General features: G+C 29.4%; 1 protein-coding gene across 2 annotated transcripts; it reads left to right on the top strand.

Annotated features, from left to right (window-relative positions):
- The first annotated feature begins 4,940 nt into the window (after window positions 1–4,940).
- On the top strand, window positions 4,941–12,512 carry LOC111889809 (probable glycosyltransferase At3g07620). Of its 2 annotated transcripts, none has more exons than XM_052767553.1 (4): window positions 4,941–5,284; window positions 5,381–5,649; window positions 10,779–10,923; window positions 11,823–12,512. In XM_052767553.1, the coding sequence occupies exons 1-4, from the start codon at window positions 5,018–5,020 to the stop codon at window positions 12,486–12,488; spliced, it is 1,347 nt and encodes a 448-aa protein (XP_052623513.1). In that variant the 5' UTR covers window positions 4,941–5,017; the 3' UTR covers window positions 12,489–12,512. The 2 variants fall into 2 exon arrangements, with proteins under 2 accessions (XP_052623513.1, XP_023741728.1); XM_023885960.3 differs by having other exon boundaries at window positions 10,779–11,127.
- The last annotated feature ends 1,930 nt before the right edge of the window (window positions 12,513–14,442 follow it).

Below are 14,442 nucleotides of genomic sequence, written 5' to 3'. Positions count from 1 at the left end.
GTCGATCTATATACCAAAGTAGGCGAATTTAGGTCTTTATTTTCGATAGACGTTTAAATCCTCCTTGTCACTCCGAAAAGTAACATGCTAGTTCTAATACCGTAATTATACGTTTATAATTCTGAACACATAAATTTTCCAGATCCGGTTGGCAACATACCATAGATCCGGTCAAATAATATCACATAAGGCATTTCTATAGCTATAACATAAATCATTTAGCACATAAAAGCAATTTAGGAATCTTTCCAAAAATAAGCTAGTGCTTGTGTCTAAAATATAGTAGACACTCATCTCACAATCATCGCTTAGAATTCTAAGTTTAAATCTATAAATCCTCACTTAAACTAATGCTCTGATGCCAACTGTGACATCCCCACTTTCACAGCCAGAAAAGACCGATTTTGTTTATGCTTTATATAAAAATCAGAGTACCTTTAAAAAAAATGTTGCATAATTTGTTCCCAAAAATATGATAAAGATTTTATCAAAGCATTTCCAAAGAAATGTATTTCATTATATTAAAAACCTCGAGATTTCATTGTGAATACAGTTCAAAAGCTAAAACAGAACAACATAGGCCTTACAACATTTATTTATTTATGTTGGCCTACAATCCATTATCTTTCATCAGATCATCACATCTATGCTCTTGAGCCACTACCTATAATACAAGAAACTGAGTGGGTCATACTTGGGAGCCTGGTGAGCACATAGGGTATTCAACCCACAATAATCACGTTTATTAATTTCATCAAATCAATCAACCTGATTACCCGTTCCCGTTATCCTCACTTTACGTCCCTAAAGCGACTATTATAAGGGACCTATCCTAAGAATTTTCATCGGGGTGACAACACTGCTCAAATAATTCCTTAGCAATACATGTCAAATAAGACAACCATGAGGGGGATCGAGTACATCTAGTGAGCATGTAGTTCAAATAAACACCTACAAGTTACGAGTCTACTAGCGTTCCACTAGACTGTCTAGAATAGTTCGTGGTCGTCATTTATACTCCGCTAGATGACTAGATCATCATAGACATCGAGGCCTGTCATCAATTTTATTTCATCACACATCATCTTTTTCATCTACCCATGTTTACCCAACATATTTGTAGATATAATATACATATACAGTTTTAATCAATTAAAACATGTATAAATTGTTCATCCAACATTGATATCAAGTACACAAATAATATTCACACATAGCACGTAATATTTATCCCGATTATTTACGAGCGATATTGTTTTATAAGTGTTAAATAATACTTTTCAACCACTATGTACAGACAGGGGCCATTATGAAACACCAGAGGGCAGAACTATTTTGGCATTATAGCACTTCTGAAATCCAACAACCCATGCGGCCCTTCAAACTGGATTCCATATACCACGAGTAGCTAAAAGATATTATAATAACACTTTTTATATCATATATATATATATATATATATATATATATATATATATATATATATATATATATATATATATTGTTTATAAGTTCCTAATAATGATAATCAATTTAAACTTAAGCTATACTTAAAATAAGGTAAGCATATCTCACTTACTTGAGGTTTGGCTAGGAACCGGGCTCTGTGGGGGTAGAATTTCCGAGTCGAAAAGCTCTTTTTCTCGGAGCCTTCGGGCGTTATGGGGCTTTCCTCTAGCACTTAGAAGTTACTAGGGCTTTGGGACGGTTTTGAGAGAGGTTAGAGAGAGAGAGAGAGAAGGGTTATGGTGTGAGGAAAAATGCTGACCTTCGCATGGTATTTATAGGATGGAAAATGGCCCAACTCGGTGAGTTTTAAGCCTCTAACTCATCGAGTTGAGTGCAAAGTGTCACCATCTAGTGGCAAGGCGTGGGGAGAAAGCAAGGGCTCAGATCATGCCATGTCGCTCCCTTCGCAGTAGCACCCTTCCGACTTTTAACTTCAGTAACTTTCGCATACAACACCCATTTTCAACGTTCTTTATATACACGCATATGTATTGACAAGATCTGGAACTATGCTTTTGAATCCATCGGCTAATTCTCGACCGATTTTAAAATTAATAGTATAAGAAAATTACACTGTTTAACGACCGTGTAAAATTTATAACTTCTACATACGGACTCCGTTTTCGACTGTTTTTTTATCGTGGAACAACTATTAATGAGATCTTTAATTTTAATTTAGGTTGTGTCGGATAAAAATCGGTCGATCTAAAATTCGAATTCTGGGTTGCATATTGTTATGTCAAATCTTAGAGAAATCATTACTTCCTCATATGAAGATGGATTTGGACGTTCTTTTTGTGCATGCTCTATGTGTAACGTATACTACGACTTTCGTTTAGATCGCTATAGCTAAAAAGTAATTTTTTCAGAAATTCACTTTTTACGTCACGTTGTGCCGTACCGGTTTTGCCATAAAACTTCGACATGTCATAAATTCTTCGTTATAAGTCGGATTCAACGTTCCTTATATCCTTGAAATCCTTGTTATGAATACTTCAACTTTCTTTATAGATATTGGGTCTATCTATTACTTTATTTTTGACGCTTTGTCTTTATTCTTAATTGTTACATCGTTATAAGTAAGTTTAATGCACATAAAATCACATAATATTCAAATAATTCATCTTTATTACTTGAAAATAAGTTACAATTATTGACCCTACTATTACATCATCATAATAATGCTTATCCTAGAAACACTGACGTTACCTTTTCTAACATTTAGTGTATCAAGAGTTGGGCCAAGTCCACACATACGTCTAGCCTAGCTGATGTCGCGAATGCGCAAATGGCACAATTTAGGAGCAGTTCGAAATTCGCACGACACATTGGTCGTTGGGAGCTGGGGAGCCTTTAGTTTTATCAATGTTCAGGATCGGTCAAGTCGTACCAACCCGATTCACGGAATTTCGCGCTACGACGGTGGGGTCGCGTCATGTTTCTCACAAGAATATTCTGGAAGGTTCAAAAACAAGTTGCTTGGAGAGCAAGGCGTAGCCTTAGGTCTTCTAATGGCCGACCATATAGGGTTTTTTGTTGTCTACTTGCCTTATAGGGTTCCAACAACTATAAATACAACTCTCTAGGAGTCGTATTTACTACCACAAAAAATTAAGCTCCCTCCCTCTCTCTCTCTGAGATTTCTCCTATCTTTCCGAATAATCACTTTGCTTTTATTCCTCTTCCATAGTTGTTGGACCGAAGAATAAACTGCATCAAATCCTAGGTGTTTATGCTGACACTTACAACTATAGGTTGACATAAAAACCTTTAAGGACAAGAAGTTCTCCCATGCAGTCGTTCACCAGTCAAAGATTTACTACTACAAGGTTGACTTTACTTTGTTGTTTCGTCTTTTAATTTCGTCCGATAACATGACATTCTGCTTCTACCTCTTTCTTATAATAAGATTTGATCGCGAATGGTCGATTTGGTTTCTGGACGAAACCCAATAATTGAATTTATTATCTCGTGACATCTCAACGTTTAATCTTCAATATTAATTGTTAGTTGTTTAATTATGTGAAAATATTTTGGATATTTAATCATAATATTATCTATCCACTTGATAGTACATCAATAGTAAAGTAAATGTTATATTAGTTCACTAGTTGTGAGACCCGTATATTATACGGGTTTGGTAAAACAAAAAATATATATGAATGTTTAAAGAAAACTTTATTTAAATTTGAAATTTTAGATTTGAAAATTTTGAATTTAAAAGGAAACATATTAAATACAATATATAAGTATTAATATTGTAATTTATTTACTATTTTTAATTAAGACAATTAGTAATTGGTGTGTAAATTTGATTGTTAATTAATAAAATATAAAAAATGAGAAAATGACAAATGAAAAAAATTCTATTCAAAAATACCAAAAAATAATATGTGTCCAAATTAATATAAAAGTGACAAGTGGCAAAAAAAAAAACTTTTATTTATTAGAGAAAATATAATATTAATTATGGGGCTGTTTGAAAATATGAAATCTGAAATTCAACTCTTACATTTTTTTATTATCCCCACCGTCACATACTACTACTGCCACAGTCTTCTTCTAAGAAGCACAATCATAGATTATATGATAATTTCATAAAATCGATATTAAATGAAAACTAGAAAAGCAAACATTAATTTATCTTTAATGTTATTCCAGATTCAGTAAATCACAAAGTCAGGCAAAAATTAAAAGCAAAATAAAATCCAATAATCGATTATGGTATGAACATCATCTTCATTTTCGTTATAGGTTCACAAAATGCCAAAAAAGTAAATTACATAAGTTCAAGAACAAATGGGGCAGCAAAATTAAACCCTGAAAATCGAATGTAGTTGTGTCTTTTTGGAAAAAAAAACAAACCTACGGCCACCTGCAAATTCCAGATTAAAACAAAAACCACTAATTGTATCCACCACAGAAGAGAGATGAGAAGCTCCATATAAATCATTTGGGGGGATTGAACAATGGACAATTGGGTATATTACTACTATTTAAGGCTTTTACTTCATTTCCTGTCATTTATATTATTTAGTCCCTAGAGTTTATGTATTTAGTCCCTAGAGTTTATAAAATATAAAATTAACTAAAAATAGAAAAACATTTCGTGTCAGTTATACATTTAGTCCCTAGAGTTTATATATTTAGTCCCTAGCATTTATAAAATATAAAATTTACTAAAAATAAAAAAAAAAAGTCTATGACTATATTGGCCATTTTACTCGTACTTAATGTCTGATTTTTGACAGGTTAGCCCGGATGACCATTAATGCAAAATATGTAAATAATTAAATTGCGACCATTAATCCAATTTTTTACAGATGGACTGAAACTGCGAATATAACCATACCTAGGGGACTATTTTCGTAAATTACTCTAACATTAATTCTAGAGAATCGGAAGTTTCCTAATTGCATGCAAACCGAACCCCCTGGTTTTCTTATTCCCCTCTCTCTCTCTCTCTCTCTCTCTCTCTCTCTCTCTCTCTCTCTAAACTTGTCGATCGATGATCTGCAGAACGCAGATTTGCAGATCGAACAATCAATGGTGTACTCTCATCTCCGTCACACTCTTTGCCGTAGCTTTTGTCGCCGCTGTCTCATACGCCTCCAACCGCCTCTCTCTCCTCTCTCTTCCTTCCTCACTATCGCCATGGCGATGGCCTTCTTCTTCTTCATCATCCTTCTCTATTCACTCCTTCAATCTCCACCACCTACAACCACCGCTACCACCACCGTTAAACCCCAAAACTGCACTGTACTCGATGTTCCATGTAATCCATCAATCTAACTCTCTAGTAATTAGCCATCTAATTATTATTTTGAATTAAACATGTTAGAATATTGATTATTTTTATCTGTTTGAATAGTGTGATTCTGATGCGTGTAAGAAGCAAAACGGGAAAATGAATAAGGTGGTGAGTAGATTGATTAAGGAGTTGAAAGATGAGACGTTGTTGAGGAGATCGAAGAAGAAGAAGAGAGATGAGAAGTTGGAGAAAGTTGAAGCTGAACTCGCTAGAGCTAGAGTTTTGATCAGAGATGCGGGGATGAATCTCAGCCGTTCATCTTACCCTCTTCATGATCGCGATTATGTCCCCCATGGAAGTATCTACAGAAATCCTTACATGTTTCACAGGTATATTTTTATTTTCATTTCAGTTCAAAATTGTGTTTTGTGTGATATTCGGGTTGTCGGTGGATCGCATATTTAACGTTCGAAACCCCTTTTTTCTGCATATGAAAAGACTTTCTTTTAATTAAGACAGGTTTTAATACACTATAAGCAATGCACAAATGAAAAGACTTTTCTTAGCTTGTTACAAAAAAAATCAAGAAAGTGAGTTTTTCATTTCTTTTCAATTGTACTACTTTATCATTATTGTGACTCAATTATGTTTTGATACAACCATCAAACAACCTCAAGATAAAACTTAAGAATGGTGCATGAGCTTCTAAAAATTTTGTATTTAAATCAGTATAAATTATTGTTGGTACTTTATGTTGGAAATCGATCTTTTTTCAAGTGCGTTTTGTATTTTTGCAACAATAATAAGTCTATTTTAATTTTTTTTAAATAATAAGTTCATTTTAATTTAAAAAAAAACAGTGATTCAAAACCAGTGTAGCCTAGCGGTATCCGATGCTATCTCGTCCTTCAGGTTCAGGGTTCAAATTTCGTTTAAGAAATAAGTGAAATAATTTAATTCTGGTGTAGACATAAACGGAATAATTTAAAAGTAGTTTAGTATATTTGACGTTTAAAAAAAAATTAAATTAGTTGATATTATATTCTTTGTGTAAAGAGAAACTACAAGGATCGGAATTAAGAAAATGGATATTAAAAATGTTAAATAATCCAAAATAATTATTCCTTCTACTAGTTTCCTAATATATATATATATATATATATATATATATATATATATATATATATATATATAATAAAAAAAAAATACAAAATCTCAATATTTCTTTTAACATATGACTCTTCTGGAAATTAAATTCTTCAAATTGAAGTATTAATTATATGGTTGGGTATTAATCCAATTAATGTTTGATTAGATAAGATATTATAATATGTTATATCGTGTAGCATGAAAATAATGTTTTTCTACTTCTGAAAGCAGTTAATGAGGCACGATGCATGATTCTCGGCCCTTAAACCTTGCTTTATTGGTTAATGCATGTGATGGTGTACAACATTAAAATTAGAATAAATTACAAATTTGGTCCCTTTGTCTTACCAGAAATCATAAATTCAGTCCAAAATCTGGAATTCTTAACATTGTCCTTAACATGGAATTTTTTTACGGATATGGTCTCTTACCTTTATAAATGACTTCAAAAGTGGACTGGATTTTCGTTTTATATAAAGCATAGGGACCATATCACCATTGGCGGACCGATGTAGTGTTCGAAGGGTCCAAAGCCATTATTCTGATTCAGTTTCACACTATAAAAATTATGTTTTTCTGTTAAGTGCAACATCTTTGAAATATAAATGTCATTATTATCTTTTGATGTCACCGTTATTCAAATGTTATGTATCTGTCACTGCATATCAGTGATGAAGTGCAAATTAACCGAAGGAAGAGACAACTTCAAATACTGAATTTATAAGTTTGAATAACATTAAGGACCAAATTGGTAATTTATTCTTAAATATATAAGAATATCCCACACGCCTCACAAAAACCTGCGGGTGCTTTGTCGGTTCGTTTTGTGTCTTTCTAAATTTTCTCACTAAAATACAAATTATGACATAAAAAATAATGAATATTATAATAAAAATTTAAAAATTATTGATAATCAGCCAAAGAATTATCTTTTTAATCTGTATATATTAACCCAAATTTCAGTGCAAGAAGACGTATACATAATTTAATAAGATGACGCAAAATGATGTTTCATATTATCACATGCTATAGTATTTTATTTCACTTTATTTTGACACAAATCTAGCAAGCTTTACATGAATAACATATGATATCCTTATGATATGAGTATGAGACTATATATAGTAATGATATGCATATTTCGCAATGTTTTAAAAACCGGTTTAAACCTGCCGGTCGAACCGGTTGGACCGGGAACCGGTGGAGGGAACGGGTCAACTATCATCGGTTTTATATTGATTTCTAAACCGGATTGAACCGGCCGGTTTTTAGAAAAAACCGATTGAACCGGTTAAATCGAATAAAAACACATGAAAAAAAAAAAAACAATTTACATAATAAACTTTGGTGATTTTTTTTTCATATCTATTTAGTTTTTTCTAAATAAAAACATATGATAAATGTGATAAATTTTTTTGATGTGTTTGTATTCATTTAAAACTATATTTCGTTACGGTATTATACTTTATTTCTTTTTGACGTATATGAATTGATGTAAAACACTATAACTTATGGTTATATGTTATTTTAATGTTTTTGGATTTATCTATAATTTTTTTATGTGTATTTTTAATTTTTGAATTTGTAAACATCAAATTCATGATTTATATATGTATGTATGTGTAGGAAAATAGGAAAAAACATGAAAATTATAGAAACCGGTTGATCCGACGGTCGAACCGGTTGAACCGGGAACCGATCAATATACCGGTTCAATTAAAAAACCGGTTTTTAAAACATTGATATTTCGTATGTGTATATATTCTATATATGTATGTATTTATGATGGATATGTATAGTTGTATGCATTTTGGGTAATTTAGGCTTAACAACTATATATATATATATATATATATATATATATATATATATATATATATATATATATATATATATATATATGTGTGTGTGTGTGTGTGTGTGCGTGTATGTGTGTGTGTGTGTGTCATTTTATGGTTATTTTGAATTTTTTTTCTATATCATTTTATGAGTTTTTCTATTTTATTAAATTTTATATAATATTTTAATGCAATAATTGCAATAAATATAGCAATAAATACATATCAATTTGATTAATAAATTTGCATTTTAATTTTAAAATTTTCAAAATTAAAGTTCATTAGTTTCTTTTTTTTTATTTAAATTATTTGTTTAAATTTAAAAGATAAAAAATATTTACATTATAATAATTTAATATTTTTCTTATTTTCTTATAAATTCAAAGTTTTCAAATATTTTGACATTTATATTTAATTTTTTTTTAAAATAACTTATGTAATACATGGATCTCACAACTAGTTGACTAATATTTTTAAGATGAATAGTAAATCTTAATAAAAATGCATAACAATGTTTACATAGTATTATAAAAAAAGAATTTTCTAACATATAATAAACATGAATTATGAGGAATATTATCATAATTAAATATGAAATGCATTAATTATAATGAATATTTTCATAATTATTGTATCTCATATTTTTAAATAAAAATTATTATGGTAATATTCCTTATAATTAATATTTCTTATATATGTTCATAGGATACATGTTAGAAAATTCGTATTAATAATAGTTTTTTTTTGTTATAAAGAGAGTTGATTTGTATAGTTTTTCTTAAATACACAACAATTTATATTTTATAGAATTATACAATATAATATTTTAAAACACAAATTTTTATATATGAAACAAAATTTTGTTATATACGAAACAAATCTGTTTCATAAATTATCGTGATATATTATAAATTAAATAATTTATATATATCGTTGATTTAAATAGAACACACAAATGGAGCCTTAAATCCAATTAAAAATGTTGTAATTACATAATGCATACATTGATAAACCTAATTCATATATTGTTGTTTATACATAATGCATAAATATGAAGAGTTTCAGAGTTTTAAAAGAATATGGTTCGAGATAGATGATTTATTTTTAACTATATTGATTTGAATGGTTTAATAAATAATTAAATATATATGACCCGGTTAAAAACAAAATTATTCAGATGCAAAATCAAGTTTTATTTGGACTTTTAACTAGATCTTCTTACATTCTTTTGTAGTTAATATTCCTTCTGTAAAACAAAAAGAAAAAAAAAATTCAGAATATTACAAAAAAAATGTTTGTTTAGATCGAATAAAAAATTACGAAAAAAATTCTTTTTAACAAGAAATTTTTATTTTATTTTTTTAGTCTGGTAAAATATAAAATGTTTGATTTGAATTTTGTATATATTTCTTTTATAATTTTCTTTGATCTATTTAAATGAATAATTAACTTATATATAATTAAATAAGAAAAGACCAGCATAAACAATCTCCTCCCTCACGCACCATTCAACCCTTCCCTTTCGTCTGTGTCATCTCGTTGTTGTACTTATTGTATGTTCCTTTTAGACCACTCATTATCGTGGCCATGTTTCGTAATTTATACTTCAGGCATCATATTATTATTACAGCAAAATATAGAAAAACATAACCGTTTATCTACTAATATTCAGAAAAATATATCAAAAGGCCTTTAGCCTAGCGGTAAGGAGTGACATTCTTATATGAAATGTCATAGGTTCAAGTCTCATTAGGAGACATAAGTGGTGTTTAGGATTAAATTAAGACTATGATAGTTTGCTGTTTAAAAAAAATCAAAAAAAGACATGACATTTATCTTTTTCATTTTTAGGTTAACATGATAACAAAAATAAGTGATGTTGTCTTTTGTCTAAAGTAAAATGGTGAGAAATAAACCATTTACTCAAACAAAAATAAGTGATATTGTTCATTTTTTTCCCATGTCATCCTAAAAACAAAAAAATTAAAAAAAAATGAATGCCATGACACAAAAAATGGTAACTTCTTAAAAAAAGAAAAATGAATATTTTGGTATATATAAAAGATAAATAAAAATATAAAGGTTTTTTTAATTGTTGGTAGATAAATGGTTGAGTTTTTCTGTATTTTTAAACTAAATGAAAATATAAAGATTTTTCTGCATTTAAATAAAATATAGTAAAGTCTTTTTTATTTTATTTTTTGTTAAATAAAGTAAGTTACGAAGAAACCCAATAAAAGAAATTAAAAAAAAAAAAAAAAAAAAAAAAACCCAAAATTTTGAAAAAGATAAAAATTGATTGTTTGTCTTTTCTAAATAAAAAGTCAAATTTTACGATCATGGATTAGTAGTAAAGTTCCAAAACTAACACCGCGTATCATATCATAAATATCTTAATTTGGAATTACTTATAATTTAAAAGTTTATATCTATCGTTATTATCACTATATTTTAAAAAACCATGTTGCCATTTTTTTTACATATTATTGTTATACTTATAAAAAGCACATTGCTATTCGGTTTACATGCAGGAGTTACTTGCTAATGGAAAAGTTGTTCAAAATATATATCTATAAAGAAGGAGAGCGACCGTTATTCCATACGGGCCCCACCACAAACATTTACTCCATGGAAGGACTCTTTTTAAACTCTATAGAGAACGACCCGAATTTTAAGGTATCTAACCCGGATAAAGCCCATGTCTACTTCCTCCCATTTAGTGTTGTCATGATTCTCGATACCCTTTTTGATCCTATCATTCGTGACAAAGCTGTCCTAGAACGTGTTATTGGCGACTATGTGCACATAGTTTCTTCAAGATACCCTTATTGGAATAGAAGCCTTGGATCTGATCATTTCATGCTTTCTTGCCATGATTGGGTAGGTAATTACTTAAAAGGTAAAATGTATTTTTACAATATGGTTTCATATATTATTTTTTTTATAAGAAATATGTGATCACGTTTCATTTTAGGACAGAATATTGTAACTTGTTACTTCAAATGGTTATCTAACATATCCCATGACAACACTTTTTAGAAGATATAAAATAATGTACACAACTATCAGCGGGTGGCTGACATAAAAGTCTAGTGACCATAAGGAGACCGATTCATGTTGGAAATTAAAATTCTTAGACTTTGGCTACTATGATCCAAACCCTTACATTTTATGCAAGCATGGAACGAATTGTCTACCTTGTATTGGCATTTGTAAATATTCATAGGTGTGAAACGTGGTCACATAATTCGTTTAATTTATATAAACGTTATAAAGAATATAAATCATTGTTGTATAAATTGATACAAAATTTAATATCATTGCATTAATTGGAGAAAAAAGAAAACGAAAAATTGTTGGATAAATTTAATACAAAATTTAGCCCGGTCCACATGATTTGCAGGGGATTTTAAGATTCTTGTAGGTCAATAAAGTTGGCTTTGGATGGAGTTTAGCCTCATCATTTTTTATTTTTTTTATTTATTTTTTTTTATTATTATTTTTTTTTGCATAGATAGACATTTAACTATTACTGATATCATAATGAGTTATTATAATTCTTGTAATGTTTGCAGGGTCCTAGAGCAACATGGTATGTTCATTCACTATATTTCACTTCAATACGACTACTATGCAACGCAAACACCTCAGAGTATTTCAATCCGAGAAAAGACGCATCTATTCCCGAAATCAATCTTCTCAGAACCGAAACCACTACAATCACCGGAGGTCTACCACCACCTAATCGTACAAACCTAGCGTTCTTTGCAGGCGGTGAATTTCATGGAAAGATTAGACCACTACTTTTCCAACATTGGAAAGATAAAGATGAAGACATACAAGTATATGAAAAAGTTCCTAATAATGTCTCATATCTTGACACAATGAAAAGAACTCGGTTCTGCATATGCCCTAGTGGATTTGAAGTGGCTAGTCCACGAATAGTTGAAGCGATTTATGCAGAATGTGTGCCAGTGTTGATTTCTCAAAACTATGTTCTTCCATTTAGCGATGTTCTTAATTGGGATGCATTTTCGGTTCAAGTGTCACTGAGTGAAATACCGAATTTGAAGAAGATTTTGTTGGGAATATCAGAGGATAAGTATAAGAAGTTGCAAGAGAATGTTAAGAAGGTACAACAACATTTTTTGGTTAATAATCCAACTAAAAGATATGATGTTTATCATATGATTTTGCACTCGTTATGGTTGAGACGGTTAAATTTACAGATTTATAGTTGATAAATTAATGTTCATTAGCTCTTATAGGTAGATTGTTACAACTAGTATAATTTTGTTGTACCTATACAAGTAATATATATATATATATATATATATATATATATATATATATATATATATATATATATATATATATATCAAATGTTTAAGAAAAACTATTGATTAAAATCCCTAAGTTAATTTTTGGTGATTGATAATGGATTCTCCTATTTGTGATCATCAAGTGGTTGATTTTGATTATTAGGTTCAATGTCACGAATTATTGTTGAGGATGGAAACCTCATAATACTTTAGGTGGATCTAATTATAGATAAAAACTCCAAAATTTCCAGTTTATTTTTATGAAATAATAATAATAATAATAATAATAATAATAATAATAATAATAATAATAATAAAAAGAATTGTTAAATAGCTTTTTAGTTAAACTTTGAAAATGTAATACTAAGGAAAGATAGCATTATGTCTTTGTGGAATGGCATGATAGAAATAAAAGACATTTTTCTCTCTCTTGGGAAATATAGTTTTTCTTAATAAACAATTGTTAGGTATAATTGTTTAAAGATACTTTTGATCTTTTTTTTTTGATAAAGCAAGTGACACGTGTCTTTATTGGTTACTTTATTAATAAACTAGTTGTGAGACCCGTATAATATACGGGTTGATTAAAACAAAATTTTAAGTACGAACGATTAAATAGAAATTTTATTTGAAATTGAAATTGAAATAAGTGAAAATTATGAGAAAAAAATATGCAAAGAATAAATTAATTAAAATTATGAGTTTAGTGTGTACTAAACGGGTTAATTATAACAAAATATTAAACATAAAGGTTTAAACTGTAAATTTATTTGGAATTGAATTTGAAATTTAAAATTTGATAATCATTATGGTAGTTTAATTTATAGAAAGTAAATCAATGATATATTGAAAATGAAAATTAAAGTAATGACAAGTGGAAAATAAATAGATTTCAAATTATGACAAAATGACATGTGACTAATCTTATGAGAGAAGAACATGTGGCAAAGTCATTTTCATTTATTAGAGTAGATAAATATAATAGACTTTCCAGGATTTAGGAGATCTTCTCTAGATGTGAATAATTTACGTTTTATTATAATATTTCTCTTCTTAGGCTATATATTTGTGTGGTGTTCAGTTATGTTCTTGTAATCCAAACGTAACCGTATGTTTCTTTTATAAAAGACTAAAGCTTTTAAGCTTGCAAAAACATTTGCCTCATTTATTTTCTCTTATGTATAATTACATCGTGGTAGCAACGATAATTCACCTTTAATATTGTATGCAATTAGATCAATTAATTTCCAACAAGTGGTATTAGACCGTGGTTATTGTATTCCGAAGTATATGCCAAGGTTACTGATGACAGATAAAGGTGATGGTGTTCAAAAATTCGAGAAGAATGGTAGTTATATGCTATATTATCTGATGCTTACTAAGTTAAATTACTCGGTGTGGGTTATAAAGATGTGAGGGTGTTTGTAAGCACAAAGAGTGTGAGATGCAATTCAACATAAAGATGTAACAGAACGGAAAGATCGAATGGATCTAGGGGCTATATATCAAGTGATTCCAGAGGATGTGGAACTTATGTTAGTTGAGAAGGACGTAGCCAAAGAAGCATGTGAAACGCTTAAACGGATGTACATTGGTAGTGTCGATCAAGTTAAAGAGGCTAAAGTACAAATCTTGATAAGTGACTTCGAGGTTATCCGAATAAAAGACGGTGAAACAATGGATGATTTTTCATGAGATTGTGACCAATATTTGATCTCTAGGAAAAAAAATTGAGGAAGTAGTAGTGGCGAAGAAGTTTCTTTGAGTCGTCCCATTACGATTTATGTAAATCGAAATATCTATCGAATAATTTGGAGACTTAAAAGCATGACTGCAGAAAAGGTTTTGGATCGTTTAAAAACCCATTAAAAGA

This window comes from Lactuca sativa, chromosome 9, assembly GCF_002870075.4.
Source record: "Lactuca sativa cultivar Salinas chromosome 9, Lsat_Salinas_v11, whole genome shotgun sequence".
NCBI lineage: Eukaryota > Viridiplantae > Streptophyta > Magnoliopsida > Asterales > Asteraceae > Lactuca > Lactuca sativa.
The sequence above is the reverse complement of the archived record's forward strand: the minus strand, read 5'-3'. Positions and strand labels throughout refer to the sequence as shown.